The sequence below is a fragment of the Culex quinquefasciatus genome, chromosome 1 (assembly GCF_015732765.1).
Source record: "Culex quinquefasciatus strain JHB chromosome 1, VPISU_Cqui_1.0_pri_paternal, whole genome shotgun sequence".
In the NCBI taxonomy this organism is placed as follows: Eukaryota; Metazoa; Arthropoda; class Insecta; order Diptera; family Culicidae; genus Culex; species Culex quinquefasciatus.
In genome coordinates this window covers 128,923,737-128,939,956 of record NC_051861.1, presented here as the reverse complement: position 1 = coordinate 128,939,956, position 16,220 = coordinate 128,923,737, and the positions used below count along the sequence as shown (strand labels likewise).

Genomic DNA, 16,220 nt, shown 5'->3' with positions numbered 1-16,220 from the left:
CGCCACTGTGTTGTTGGTGGCAAATGTTGCAACCTCGTCATTTTGTTTCCAACCGACTCGTTTCACCCTCCTCGCCCCCTCTTTTCTCCCCCCATCAACTTTCTTTCACACTCTCTGCTGCTGTACAAAGGATGAGGGTGGAGTTGGGGGACAAGTGGGGCTCACTGGGATGTGTATTTGTGTCGGTGTGTGTGTGCAAACTGTTACTTATGTATGTGCGCACAAGAGGAGGTTTGAGGTTATGGGGGGACGTTGGGGTCGGCTGCTGCTGCTGCTTGTATGGAATGTTGTGTGCGCGGCCCCTCGGCGTATAGTGTAGAGGAGTACTTCATTTGTTTTTCTCCAACCGTGTCCGAGTCATCTTCCGCCGCGGCGTGTGTCGTCGTCGGTGAAACCGATCCCGGGCGCGCGGTCTTTCGCGGAAAACCGCGTCGTCGTCGTCCGATATTGCGGGAGTCCCTTTTTGGGCTGCGGAATCAACTTTTATCGAGTTAAGCTCAATTCGGATTAAGTGTGTGACTAGGCAATAACAAAAATAAAAAAGAAGAAGAACAAGAGCAGGTTTTCGCCATGTGCCAGATTAGGGAGTAGTCTGACCGGTTCGTCGACGCGTAATCGGATTAAGAGGGGATCCCCCCTCTTTTGTCAACGTGCCATCGGTCGCCGTCAGAATGTTGGTTCCGCCGGAAATGATTGCGGTCCAGTCGAAGACCATCTTCCAGATCAATAAGTACTACGCCGAGAAGGTGCAGATGCGGATGGGCAACGTGGCCCGGGTCATCCGGGAGATTTGCAAGATCGTGCAGGAGATTCTACGGGAGGTGGAGGTGCAGGAGCCGAGGTTCATCAGCAGTCTGGTGGAGTGCAATGGAAGGTAAGGAAGGGTGAATTGTGCAAGAAAATTTCAACTATCGATTTTTTGAATCAATTTTATCTTTACTAAACGCTTTGGAACACAAACTTGTACTAGTTTATTGTCATTTTATTCTTGAGAAAAATAAAATAAATTTAGATAGCAAACCAGCGAACAATCCTAGAAGGCTGTTGATTTGAGCGAAATAAACGGCTGGCTTAGCAAATATATTGGAAAAATATGCTAAATGAAAAAAGCTCACGCTGATTCGGCGACGGGTTTCACCTGGCATTATTTTAGGGATGCGTTAGCTTTTAGTATTACGAGCCAAATTTGAATTTCCTATAGAGTTATGGAAGATCCAAAGTTTATTTTCTAAATATTTCCAAAAATAAACCGCATATCGAAAAATGATCCATTTTTTAGCAGATAATGAATATTTTTGCAAATACTATAAAAGACATCTCCTGAGCCATAGTGCGAGAAGGTGCAAAATCCGGAGCTATTAATTTTTCGTGTTTTTTAAAATATTGAAAACCTGGCCAAAAATTATAAAAAAAAATTTAACCCTCTACAACCTAACCCCGCCTTTAGACGGGCTTCGATCTGAAAAATCGCCAAAAAATCAAATTTCCAACCGATTTTTGATCTTTAAAAAGCATTTTTTTTGAAATTAAATATGTCTTTATTGAACTTTCTTATAATAATTACATTTCATTTACATTCTAAGTGGTATGGCTAAATGCTCTTCATCTTTATTGTATTTTTCGTTTTATTATTAACTGTTCACATTCATTTATTTGCTTCAAATTGTTTTACATTTTTGCATTAAATCGAATACATTTGGGTAAAAAAGAAAAAAATCACTTTAACAACTAATCCTAACTTAAAACTAAAAAAAAAAAAAAATGTAAATTCATTGAAATATTCAAAATCATTAGAACGAGTAAACTACGAACTGTATTTTAAGATGAATGCTCCAAGGGTTCTTACTTGTTCCTGGCGAGTTTTGCAACCACGCAGAGTTGTTGTCATCTCGATGAAAATGTTCAAAAGTTCTTGTGGTGAAAACAGGTCACTACTGCCTTCACCCGTTGATGCTGGTTGGTTTTCCCTCGGTTGCTGACTGAAGCCTGGAGGTGTTGTATTCTCTGCAACTTTTTGCCGCTGATTCAACGGCAATGGCTGCAGATTTGGAACCACTCGAACAGATCCCGCTCCAGGTGACGCCAAAGCAGGAAAATCTACGTCCGTGTATGCTGGTGGTGTTTTGCGACGATTTGGTTGGTGCCTCGTCGTCGCTTGCTGCCGAATTTTTACAAACTCAGCTCGTTTTGGGCAGCTCCGATTCTTGGTCGAATGGTCGCCGCCGCAATTGAAGCATTTCGCTTCGATGTTCTCGTTGATTGTTTCGCAAGCTTGAGTTTTGTGCTCACCTCCGCAGGTTGCACAACGACTCTTGATGAAACAATTCCTTCCACCATGTCCAAACTGCAAACAGTTCGAACATTGCGTCACATCACGGTGAACTGGACGATAACGTTCCCAAGTCACGATGATGTTGAAAATTGCCCGAACTGCTTTCAGCTCAGACGGCGTTGTCGATCCTTTCTCGAGATGAACCAGGTACAGTTGATCACGATACTTGATGTCCTTGTTGTGCCTCGTCATCTTGAAGACTTCGATCACGTTCAACTTAAGAGTTTTGAGCTCTTCTTTCAGCACACTCACATCCATGTCGTACAGGCCACGGAGGACCTGTTTCATGGGGCGTTTACCTGGATCGTCATGGCTGTAGTATTCAATCTTTGTGTTGTTCAGGAAATCCCGAACGTAGTTGTAATCCTTTCTGCTAGGTAGCAGAATTTTGAGTCCATCAGCACACAAGCGAATGGAAGCTCGTAAAGCACCAGATTTGATAAACCCGGTCAGCCACTTTCGCACCGAATCCGATGACGATGTTTTCACAAAAATGGGTGGCAACTTTTCCCGTCGTTCAAATTCTTCCTTCTCGCTCACGTCCACAGGAAGGGTAGCGAACTGGTTTCCAGACAATTTTTGAGCGTCCTTGCTCAAACTGCCTGGCTTTGCAGGTAGCGCTTCGGCGTTCTTTAGCTTCTTCAAATCTGCCGATCCTGCTGGTGAGGACCGCCTCTTTTTCTTGCCGTGAGGCATTTTTGCACTTTTTAAGCACTTATTTGGTGTTGGAGGGACGCACGTCTGACTCGCTGCTCTGCTGATCGCAGACTGTCCTTTAAAAAGCATTGGAAAGAAGAACTCTTAAAATTTAAGAAAATTTCAGGGTTGGAAGTTTAACTTGTTTTATGTGACTTTGCCATTGTTTTTTAAAAATGTCATTTTTTAGGGGCCAACTTTGGCTGTGTTTTTTACTAACATTTCCTATATTTTCAGTAAAAAGAAGTATGCAGTAATTTTTGTAGTGTCCCAGACTATGCCTATACGCACTTTTTTTTTGCAATTTAAATGATGACGGTGCCATTCTATGTGAAAAACATGCAAAAAATTGAAAAAGTGACTGTAAAAACGTGAAAAAATTAGATAGGCAAAATGTAATTATATTAAGTGGTAGAATAGGCCAAATACTACCAAAAACAAACATAAACTTAACAAGATAAATTCAAATTAAAATACAAAAAATAAAACAAGAAAAACATAAAACAAGAGAAGTAAAGTTTTTTTGTAGAACAAAAGGTGCTCAAAATGACCTCCTGAACACGGGAAAAATGAATATTTTAGAAAAAAAAATTTGGGCAGTAGAGGGATAAGCAAAACCGCTTTTGCAATTGAAAATTACTTAAGATTTTTTTTAAATAAAATTAACCGTTTTCAATTAATAGCTACTTGTAGGTACACAGTTTTGATTTCCTCTGTTTTTTTTATTTTTAACTCCCTAACTCCCACAAAAAAAAAAAATAAATAAAAAAATCGTTTTTTTTTGGGAACATAACTATAAAGTACCCCTCCAAATACTCCTCCAAATTACCCATCCAAGCAAAAAGATAAAATTTAACATATATTTTGATAGAAAACAGACAACTTTGTGAACATGTATGTGAGCAGTTCTCTACGAAATCGGTCTTTTTGCCTTCCTCACCTCACTGAGGCAAGGCTATAAAATCACTCGAAAAATGAACTTCTTAAATACACCTCCTAGATATACCTTCACGTATACCTATCGACTCAGAATCAAATTCTGAACAAATGTCTGTGGGGATGTGTGTAGACATGATTTTTTTTCCACACGATTATCTCAGAACTGGCTGAACCGATTTTGGCCGGATCCGCCTTATTCTGTTCGTTTTGGGGTCCCCTAAGACCCTATTAAATTTTATTCTGTTTAGTGAAGTACTTTTAAAGTTATGCCATGAACAAGGTTTTTTGTAGCTACAAAAAAGGGTGATTTTTGCATAACCTCAAAGGCCGGATATTTTTGCTTACGCGCGAGAGTCGCGCAGCATGCGTAGGGATTTTGGTTTGCCCAAGCGGGGGATTGGCAGCCACACCCCCTTGCATGCGTATCGCCCGGTTGCCACATTGCTTAAGCAGTGTCTGCGTCTCTTCTGGAAAAAATCTGTATTAATTATGTTGCTGCATCATTTTACACGACAAAGATTAACACGAACTTTTTACTGAAATATATAACTCATGGGACTTTTCTCCTTTATTTTGGAGAGTTGGTAAAAAAAAGAATTGAAAATTGCTGTTCAAGTAAAACCAATAGTTATGAAAAATAAATGAAAAAAAAATAAAAAAAATAAAAAAAAACTCTTAAATTAATTTGTAAATACAACCTAAAATACAACATGAATGCGAGGAAGGCACCAACCACCTTAAGGTGGATTAAGTAACGTTTTTTTCTTAATTTTATTTTTTGTATTTTTACATACGGCTGATACTTTTTTGCTGGGTGCTGAATAGTGGTTCGCAAAGCGGCCTCAATTTAGAACTGTCAAAGCGGAACCAATTTACTGTTCGCAAAATGCTCCCAAGAAGTAGCAAGTATTGTAATCGATCAATAACTTATTTTGTTTTAAATAAAAAAAAGTTGATGGCGCCGAACTGTTGAAGTATTCGAAGTCAATAAATCTCAAGAAGAGGGTTGAAATCGAGATTGGCCGAATTCATCGCTAACATTTATTTCAATAAGCACATTATCTCACGCAAAGCCTATTTTTATGACGCTTTTTGAAATATTAACGATGAATTCGTGTTTGCCGTTTCATTAGGGCACATAACTTTTTTAGACAAGAGTGTGTCCTTTTCACACCTTATGTAAACTGTCATTCGAGTGAAAGGGAAACACTATTGTTTACAAAAGTTATGTGCCCTTTTGAAATGTTAGGATCCAATTATCAATAACTATGAATGGCACCTGCGACATAATATTGAATAATCTTACTCCGATATTATCACTGCACTTCAAAGATTCATAATCTCGGGACATCAACTGGTTGCTATTATAATTCGCCTAATTCCCCCTAGTAACATTTTAGGTTTTAAGTAGGCCATAAAAGCCTATTTAGGCCGTATGAGGGTTTTCAGAACCATGATAAAACCTGTAAGTTTAAAAATGTTACTAGGGCCACCCACTTCTGACGCAATTTTTCGTCACGTGGAAAACAAAAAAGGCCTCTTTCGGCTGCCCCTCTTTAGTCTATGAACAAAACACGCGCGAAGTACTTAATTTTGTCAGCGAAAAGTCTAACATCAACAGATCCAAAATGTTTCAAAATAAGTCACATTAGCAGCAAAAAATATGTCACGCTTGATCTTGAACATTGCCTTCTACTTTGTTTATGTTTACAGCTGTAGTGCAGTTGTATTAGTGGGGAGCAGTAAGGATCATTCGAAAATCACGTTACGCATTCTGTCTTTTCAGCACCCAGCTTTTTTGGTACCTTCCATATACTTTTCCATATAAATTTGGCAGCCGTCCATTCAAAAATGATATATGAAAATTCAAAAATCTGTATCTTTTGAAGGAATTTTTTGATCGAATGGGTGTCTTCGGCAAAGTTGTAGGTATGGATAAGATTTAAATAGTAGTTTATGCAACAAGTTGCAAAAAGAGGATTTTTTCAGCACGAGTCGTACATTTATCCAACGAGGTTCACCGAGTTGGATAAATACGAAGAGTGCTGAAAAAAACCGAGTTTTGCAACGAGTTCCATACAACATTTTTTGCAATTCCGAAAGACACCCATTGAGTGAAATTTTAAGTCAAATATTCACGTATTTTGTCAATAAATCGTTTAAATCAAAAAAATGTTGAAAAGTGTTACTTTTCGAAACAAGTGCTGAAAAGTTCAACTTTTCAGCACCCATTTCAGTGCTGAAAAGTAGAACTTTTCAGCATTTATTTTGAAAAGTGTTGCTATTCGATTCTGTTATTTTTGGTACAGAAAAGTAGGCTATTTCGTCGTTCAAGAATGACAGGAAAAGTAAGTAGTTTCACGACGGAATTGCAAAAATTAAATTTTTAATTTTTTTGGCGATTTTTAAATTAACTTTTTGTCACTAAAACTTGATTGCAAATTCCCCTCCCACTAACATTTACACACAAGATCCTCTGTAATTACTCTTAGCATTAAGAACAATGAGCAATTCTCTACAAAACCGGCCGATTTCGACCATTTTTGTTTTTTGTATTTTTTGATTTGGCTCAAACTTTGTGGGGGCCTTCCCTATGACCAAAGAAGCCATTTTGCATCATTAGTTTGTCCATATAAATTTCCATACAAATTTGGCAGCTGTTCATACAAAAATGGTACGTAAATATTCGAAAATCTGTAACTTTTGAAGGAATTTTTTGATCAATTTGGTGTCTTCGGCAAAGTTGTAGGTATTGTTAAGGACTAGGGTATATGACCCTATTTTGGACCTAGTACCTATTTTGGACCTATTTTTATGAATCGAGGTAGTTCAGGCTTTTAAAGTACGAATTCACTGAATCCAACCAACAGAAAGTGTAGGCAGGATCGTTTTGCATCTTACCTCTCCCAAAAATGTTAACATTTTTGATTATTTCCGCTTTTTCAGCCACTTTTTCCAACGCCATTCGAACTTCCTTTCATTTTCCTAGCACATCGATTAGGTCCAAAAATTCCGGCCTCGTTGCTTATCAGATTTGGCTCGCGACACCATGATGATTTTTTCTGTTTTGCACTGACACCAAGCAATTTCGTCCGGTTTCCGAGCAATGTAACTGTTGTTTATTTAATTCTTTCTTGTTTTTCGTCACTAAACCATTGAAATAACTATTCTATTATCGAAAAAAACTCATTTCAAAATAGTTTTTCAAATCAGCCGCGTTGGATCAGTTTTTGGAGCTACTTTGCCGTCGGTTCAAGGCTATCACCAACACATGCATAACAAGGTGTTGCCAGTTTTGTTTATCAATTTATTTCGATATTTCATTGAAATTGATTGAAATTTTTAAATTTAATATTTTGAATTGAATTTCTTTACTGTAATTATTTGAATGAAATCTAAGCTTTAAAAGGCAAATGATTAACAGAAACAATGAAAATATGTTTTTTAAACGATAAAAATGCAAATTGATGCTAGAGATTTAGATGATTGTAAGGACCGATTGCAAAGTATCCCAAAATTTAAACCGATGTTGATTTATTTTTGTCTTAACATCATTATCACCAATTTAGCCGCATATATTTTTAATTTTTGCTTAAAAAATGCAAACTGGCTACCCTGTTGGAATTGAAAGAGAAACGATTGAAAAACCTAAAGGGTCTAGTTCATTAAATCGTCAGCTGTCACCGTGACAGGAGCTGTCAACATCGCTTACGAGTGGTTTTTGAAACAAGCCTATGAATTAAATTTAAAAAATCTTGAGTTAGTTAAAAAGATCCTAAGCGCTAGTTGTAAACTAATCAATTTTTAGATTAGTTCTCGATCAATTTACGAATTATAAATAAAAAATGCTTTGAATTATCATCTGCACGTCTTTTAAATGCTGTTTACTGGAAAACAAACAAAATTTGGTTTGGTTCAGAAAAAAATCAAATAAGTGTCGGAGATCGTGATGGCTTTTACGACGTATTGCAAACAAATCAGAGAAATATACATATGGACAATATATTTTTTGTAAGTTTTGACTGATTTTTGCATATTTATCTATATATAATTTTTAAAAATACAGGTATAACTTATTTTTTCACAATTGGCAGCGTTGGTTTATAATAAATTACACTTTTAAATTTTACCGTGTCAATCATGTTAGAAACACAATTAAACCAGCTGGAAAAATAAAAATCTTCGAAAAAAAATAGCATAAGAGGTTAATGCGATGTTAACATTATGAATTTAATGATTTGAGACATATAGCCGGGGTGATTTTGATAGGTTTGATATTTTTCCGCAAAATGAAGAGTACAAATTGAATACGTACGGAGTGGCATGGAATCATACTGACCGTGGTAGAGAAGTGCTCAAAGTACCTCATGAAGATCTTTTCATGAAATTTTGAAAAGTTTAAAAAGTTAGTTAACTATAACTAAGAAAATGTTGATAAATAGCATTATTTTCATCTTCTCAACGTGTCATGATTTTTTCAATGAACATGATTTTTAATCGTAAAATGGAATGCATTTTCGGATTCTTCGGACAATCTTCTACTAGGGAAAGGCAAAATAAGTTATTTAAATATTATTAAATATTATTTGTTTTTGAAACATAATTTAAAAAAATCTCATAATTTAAAGGCATTTCCAGTAAAACAAATTTCATATAAAATGTGAAAACTTTTGATTCATTCTTTAAATTCAGTTATACATGTAATATAAATCCATAATTTAATAAACAGAACTAGTTTCAACGAATTTCAGGCAAAGTTCTGAATTTTTAACAATATTTCCTAAAATTTATATGTATTATGTTAAAAAGCTTATAAACATAGTTAACTAAGTATTGACATAAATGATTTTCTTAAAAATTATATCAGCACCCTAAGTGATGGTAAGTTCGAAGTAAAAATAATGTTTGAAAACTTCAAATCTGCATTTAACAAGACAAACTATGACTATCAAAGGCACCCTTGAATACCATACCTTGATTTTTTTCAAATATTACATTGTTTTTAAAGTGCAACATGTAGTTAAACTTTTTGTCAAGCAACTGTAAAGTTTAACATGACAGATGAGAAAGTTTCACACCAAGTTACAAGCTGTAAGCTCCCTTTAAAATTTCTTGATTGTTTAATAATATTTGAACATAAGCTCTATGTAAAATTTAGAACCTTTTTTCATTGTAACTTGTTATGTATCTGTGTCATTCATTTAATTTTAAGATAAGGTGTTTTTATTGCGAGTAATAACGGGTTGTCTTTTATGTTCTAATGCTTGAACAATTAGGTCGTAAGAATATGCAAATTGTAAATAGGACAGAGACCTGCTAAAGATGCGTGAGTTTTCATTCAATATGATTAAAACACGTTTTCAAATTCAAATCCATTGTTTCATCATAATTATTTAATTTCTGAAATAAATATTTTCCAATTTATAATCGTGGATAGGCCCTTTGGTTTATCAAACCGAGTTTTTGTAAGTGTGCGTGTTGCCGCCGCACGCCGCAATTCGAGTTGTCCAAATTTCAACCAATCAGAGTGTGGGTCCAAAATAGGTTCAGCGATGTCTCCAAAATACATTCAATAAGTCCAAAAGCATCCAAAAATGTTTTACTTGAAATGCTTATTACAATGGAATGGTTAAATTATTTTAAATTTTCAATAGTACACTTTGTTAAGCATAAATTAAGGCACAAAACAATCCTGAAACGAGCCAAATTAGTTAGACCGTTCCTGAGAACTATGCGAAATATGTTGACGCTTTGCATAGTAGGTCCAAAATAGGGCCATATACCCTATTTAGAAAAAAATAGGTACACGGAAAAAAAAATTCCCGATTTTTTTATTAACTTTTTTTTCACAAAAACCCAAATTCCCAAAATACGTATTTTTTGATTTTCGAGATTTTTTGATATGTTTTAGGGGACAAAAATCCGCACCTTTTGAGCTATAGAGAAACATGGTCAAAAAATCTGCCGCCGAGTTATAATTTTTTGAAAAACTGGTGATTTTTGGAAAAAATCGAAATTTCATACATAAAATTTTTTTGACCTCATTTTTTTATGCAAAATTGAATTTGCAATCGAAAATTACTTTACAGATTTTTTGATAAAGGGCCCCGTTTTCAAGATATAGCCACCGAAAGTTTGATTTCAGCGAAATATTTGCATATTTTCGATTTTTAAAAATAGTGACCGTGGGTGACCATTTCTAAAAATATTTGTTTTGAAAAGTTCAGAAAATTTGCTATAAAATTGTCTAAGAGACATCGAAGATTGGACCTCTGGTTGTTGAGATACAGCGGCTTAAAGAAAAAGAAACACGAAAATTGAAGTTTTCTAAGTCTCACCCAAACAGCCCACGATTTTCTAATGACGATATCTCAGCAACTAATGGTTCAATTTTCAATGTTAATACATGAAACATTCGTAAAATTTTCCGATCTTTTCGAAAAAATATTTTGAAAAAATTAAATCAAGACTAACATTTTAAAAGGGCCAAACATTGAATATTATGCCCATTTGAAATGTTAGTCTTGATTTAATTTTTCAAAATATTTTTTTCGAAAAGATCGGAAAATTTCACGAATGTTTCATGTATTAACATTGAAAATTGAACCATTAATTGCTGAGATATCGTCATTAGAAAATCGTGGGCTGTTTGGGTGAGACTTAGAAAACTTCAATTCTCGAGTTTTTTTTGAAAAGGTCCTATAAACAAAATTTCCAATTTTAGCTTTTTGGGTGTTTTTAGAACCGCCTTGAGTCAGGGGTATTCAAAAACACCCAAAAAGTAAAAAGTAAAAATTTTGTTTATAGGACCTTTTCAAAAAAAAACTCGAGAATTTTCGTGTTTCTTTTTCTTTAAGCCGCTGTATCTCAACAACCAGAGGTCCAATCTTCGATGTCTCTTAGACAATTTTATAGCAAATTTTCTGAACTTTTCAAAAAAAATATTTTTAGAAATGGTCACCCATGGTCACTATTTTTAAAAATCGAAAATATGCAAATATTTCGCTGAAATCAAACTTTCGGTGGCTATATCTTGAAAACGGGGCCCTTTATCAAAAAATCTGTAAAGTAATTTTCGATTGCAAATTCAATTTTGCATTAAAAAATTAGGTCAAAAAAATTTTATGTATGAAATTTCGATTATTTACAAAAATCACCAGTTTCAAAATCATAACTCGGCGGCAGATTTTGACCATGTTTCTCTATAGCTCAAAAGTTGCGGATTTTGTCCCTAAAACATATCAAATCTCGAAAATCAAAAATACGTATTTTAATTTGAGTTTTGTGAAAAAAGTTAATAAAAAATCGAAATTTCCGTGTACCTATTTTTTCTAAATAGTCCTTAACAATACCTACAACTTTGCCGAAGACACCAAATTGATCAAAAATTCCTTCAAAAGTTACAGATTTTCGAATATTTACGTACCATTTTTGTATGAACAGCTGCCAAATTTGTATGGAAATTTATATGGACAAACTAATGATGCAAAATGGCTTCTTTGGTCATAGGGAAGGCCCCCACAAAGTTTGAGCCAAATAAAAAAATACAAATAAAATCCATTTCCGGTTTTGGTAGAGAATTGCTCCAATGCAATTACAAAAGCCGAATCGCTTCTAACCAGGTCCCAGAACCGAAAAGGACCTGATAAAAATAATTTCATGAAAAAACAAATTTGATTGCATATTTATATTTTTTTTTGTTTTCTGATATGTTTTAGAGGACATCAAATGCCAACTTTTCAGAGATTTCCAGAATGGGCAAAAAATCTTTGACCGAGTTATGCATTTTTGAATCAAAACTGACTTTTTAAAAAAAATCGCAATATGTGTGTGTGTGTTTACCAATCCAATATCCGTAGGCCGGCTACGAAATTATGGGAAAGTATAATCTGTATCAGACTTGGTTTGTGCTGATACAGCTTATCGCAGTCCCGGACATTAGGTGGTGTTAGCCCTCGCGCTGCTTCCAATAACCCGTTTCAGAATGACAGAGCTCCTTGCGGTCCAATTCCGAGGTCATTGGGCATTGTCCGGCCCCACCCAAACATAGACCAAGAACCAGAAGAGTCCTCGAACTATCTTAAGACTTCCAATCTCATAAGGCAAAAATGAGATTAGCGCGTATTTAATGGTTGTTGCAAATTATGAAAGTTTCAATTTGGATAGATCTCACCAAGTTTCTGGAATTTCCGGTAGCTCTCTTTGTCGGCTGCTCATGCTGATCCGACACACATCCTGCTGAAATGATGCATCTTGTGGAATGGTTTCCTTGGCAGCAGCGGACACGATTTATCGGCTTCTTCGCAGTGTCCTCTTCAGCATCAGCAGCAACAAAATTCCCCAAAAAGATCTCGCCAGAACTTATTCTTGTTCACTCTCCAACACGATACACGCACCAAATCTTCTCATAATGCTTTAATTAATCGAATCAATTATGACCAATTATTCACAAAACAAAACACCTCGTCGAAAAATAATTAGATTCCGCATCACTCATTTAAAAAAAAAATCGCAGTATAGTACTTTAATGAAATTTTGATAAAATGCACCGTTATAAAGTTAAAGTTATAACCAATTTTAGGTAAGTTTTTTGAAAATAGTCGCAGTTATTATTTTTTTAAAATTAGTGCTCATGTTTGCCCACTCTTGAAAAAAATAATTTTGAAATGCCTAGAAATTTCTCTAATTTTTGCATTTTTGAACCTTGTTCATACGAACCTTAGTTGCTGAGAAATTGCCATGCGAAGATTAAAAAACAGGAAAATTGATGTGCCATTTTCCGTTACTCAATTGTAAAACATTTTGGAATATGTAATTTTTGTTGGTAAGGGTTTTTAGTCATTGGCTCTGCAGTATTTTAACAAGTTATGGTGTCGTTGCTGGTCATATTTTCATATCTAGGAATTCTACCAAATACATTCTTTAAATCAAATAAATGTGAAATGAACAAACTTTTTTATCATTTGGTGATAATTATGTACATGGAAAACTACCAAAACAAACCTGGAAATGATAGTTGAACCTCTGGTGTAAATGTTCAAGCCTACCTTGATGCCATGACTGACTTGACTTTAATTATGCACGCAGAAAAATAAGGCATATTTGAATCAACAAAACGTTTTGTTGATTTGGAAATCAAGATTTTTGTTGAATCAACGCTAAACGTCAAAGCAACTTTTTCAAAACAACAAAAGATGTTTTTGGAATTGACAAAATCCAGGTTTGTTTCAACGCAAAATCGGCGTTGATTATATTCAACAAAATTTTTGTTGAATCAAACCTTGTACAGGCTGATTCTACAAAATATTTTTCTGCGTGTGGACAAATAAAGCCAAGTCGGCTTTTTGTTGAAAATTTCACAAATTTATCTTCAAATTGTTAGTTTTTGAAATTAAATTTAAGGTAGTGGTGTTGTTAAGACTGATATTGAAATAACTGTATAAAAAAATGGAAATAAATGAATGGAAATGAAATGATGGATATTTTATTTATTTGTTCAATGATTTGAAAAAAAAAAATCATGATTTGAATCATTTCCACTTACAAAAAATTCCCAAACCCCCCTTGCACAGGTTCGAGGGCATCGAGGTCATCTCGCCCACGTCCTTCGAGGTGGTGCTCTACCTGAACCAGATGGGCGTGTTCAACTTCGTGGACGACGGATCGCTGCCCGGCGCAGCCGTCCTCAAGCTCAGCGATGGCCGCAAACGGTCAATGTCCCTGTGGGTCGAGTTCATTACCGCGTCCGGCTATCTCTCCGCCCGAAAGATCCGCTCCCGCTTTCACACACTGGTCGCCCAGGCCGTGGAAAAGTGTCCCTATCGGGACATGGTCAAACTGGTCCCGGACACGACCGAGGTCAAGCTGAAGATTAGAGAGAGGTACATCGTGCAGATTACACCGGCGTTCAAGTGTACCGGCATTTGGCCCCGGTCGGCGGCACACTGGCCAATTCCGCACATCCCGTGGCCACATCCGGCGCTCGTTGCCGAAGTCAAGTCCGAGGGGTTCGACCTGCTGTCCAAGGAGAGCGTAATTCTGCAGGGCAAGAACGCCAACATCGAGGGGGACGCCTGGATTCTGCACTTTACCGAGGCCGAGAATCGCCTGCTGCAGGGCGGCTTCCGGAAGCGTTGCCTGAGCATCCTGAAGACGCTGTGCGATCGGCACCTGGACCTGCCGGGAGTCCCGCTGTCGTACTACCACCTGAAGACGCTGCTGCTGTACGAGTGCGAGAAGCACCCGCGGGAAGCGGAGTGGGATGCCAACTGTATTGGGGATCGGCTGAACGGGATCTTTTTGCAGTTGATTTCGTGTCTGCAGAATCGGCGCTGTCCGCACTACTTCCTGCCCAGTTTGGATCTGTTCAAGGGAAAATCGCCGACGGCACTGGATAATGCTTCGAAACACGTGTGGAAGCTGTGTCGGGACATTTTGACCAGCAGTAAGGCGTTTGATAGGTTGTAAGAGTCATCGAAATCATGTCATATCTTGTGGGTTGGGGGAGAAAAAGAGCCATCATTATAAGCAAAGAAAAAGTAATAATAATTCATGTAACGGATGTATACGAAAACTTTTAAAATCTTTATTTTTTTGTTTGTTAGTAGATGAAATTTTTAACTAATATTTAAGTGTTATTGGAACGTTTTTCTTTTTGTTTGTAAGGTGAAAAAAATTCTAGTGATAAATGCAGGTTCAATAAGTTTAATTTATGCATATACTTCTAAAAGAAAGTAATAATGAAAATACACATGTATACAATAAAATAAACGCAATATTGTTTAACAAACACTATGATTTCGTCTGGAAATAAAGACAAATTGTTTATTTAGAAGGCGCTGCAATAGCTTGTTTGACCTAGAATGCTGGTAAAATATAATAAAAAAATATAAAAACATTTAGAGTGTGAAACGACGATAGCTTTTTGGGAAAGTTCTACTTTCTGAATTGAAAAAAATGTTGTTTTAATGAAAAATATTGTGAAATTGTCCCTTCGAATTCCAAACAATCCACCAATTTCCAAAATATCTATTGTTATTTTTCATTTTTCTTTGAATAATTAAAGGTCAGAACTTGGTCCTCCCGAGCAGTGGAAAATAATACGGGAATACCATATTTTGGAATTACTTGGGCCAAAATGTGCCCTTGGTTGGTTATATCTTGTTAGTTTAAGAACAAAGCATACCAAACTATGGTGTTCTTAAACTCAATATTTATTTGCTTTTTATTTTCTTCTGCTTTGATTTTCACAAAATTTCAATACAAAAAAGGTTTTGTTGCTTCCCTTTAAAAAGTTTTTTTTTTATTAATTTACCTATTATTTTTGCCTTAACAATATTTTTTTTGTCGTCTTAAAAACGTGGTTAAAGTCCTTTTGATAGCCGATCAACTGGAAAATGTTAAAAAAGTAAAACAGAAGTTATTTTTAAAAAATGCCTTTATATCAGAGATATGTTGCAAAAAACTGTAATACCAAAGTAGAATACAGTCCACAGCCCAAACTCGATTAGCCGAATCACAAATCACAAATCACAAAAAAATCCTATTTTAGTCAAATTTAAATTGTTGATTGAATATTGAATTAATTTGTAAAATACTAAAATTTTCATTGTCAAACAAACGGGGTCACTTTTTAGTTTGACACCACTTTTACACAGAGTCCACACACACTACCAAACGTTTCTTTTGATAGTGTGCATGAGCGCCGTGTAAAATGTGACAGTTCGTTCGTTTAGTTTGAGAGTCGTGTGGTGTTCGTCGGGGGGATCGGTGTGTGACGTCGCGCGCGAGAATCCGCGAGAAAGTGGTGGAAGATTCTGGAATTCATTGAAAAAGGGATTCACGTCGTCGTGTGTATATTCAGTTTCATTTAGTTTTGGAAGCCCTTCCCATAGCATCGTTGCTCGGATGGCACGACGGCGGTAGAAGTGAAAAATCGTGATTGAGGAATTGATAAGTCCTTCTCATAGCGTCGTAGCTCGGAAGGCAACGATTATATTTCACTTTCTGGTCATATCATCTACCAAGATGAATCCTGACCTTCCCTTTCCTCCCCCTACTAACACAATTCCCCCACTTCCCGGGATGCTTGAAGGAGATGCTGTGGATTCAACGGTCTCATGCGGTGTCAACAGGTATAGAGCGACAAACTCTGTATCTGATGAGTCTGCAACTTCAACTATCGGACTAACATTCCTACCTTTGTTGAACTGCATCTCCTTGGGGGGGCGCCGGTATTGACTTAAAGCAGAGA

The 16,220-nt window shown here is 36.2% G+C and overlaps 1 protein-coding gene across 1 annotated transcript; it reads left to right on the top strand.

Moving 5' to 3' along the window:
* Positions 1-323: 323 nt before the first annotated feature.
* On the top strand, positions 324-14,924 carry LOC6047025 (protein mab-21-like). The gene is made up of 2 exons (XM_001864096.2): positions 324-874; positions 13,540-14,924. Exons 1-2 carry the CDS (start codon positions 672-674, stop codon positions 14,432-14,434), a joined length of 1,098 nt encoding a protein of 365 aa, XP_001864131.2. The 5' UTR covers positions 324-671; the 3' UTR covers positions 14,435-14,924.
* Positions 14,925-16,220: the final 1,296 nt, after the last annotated feature.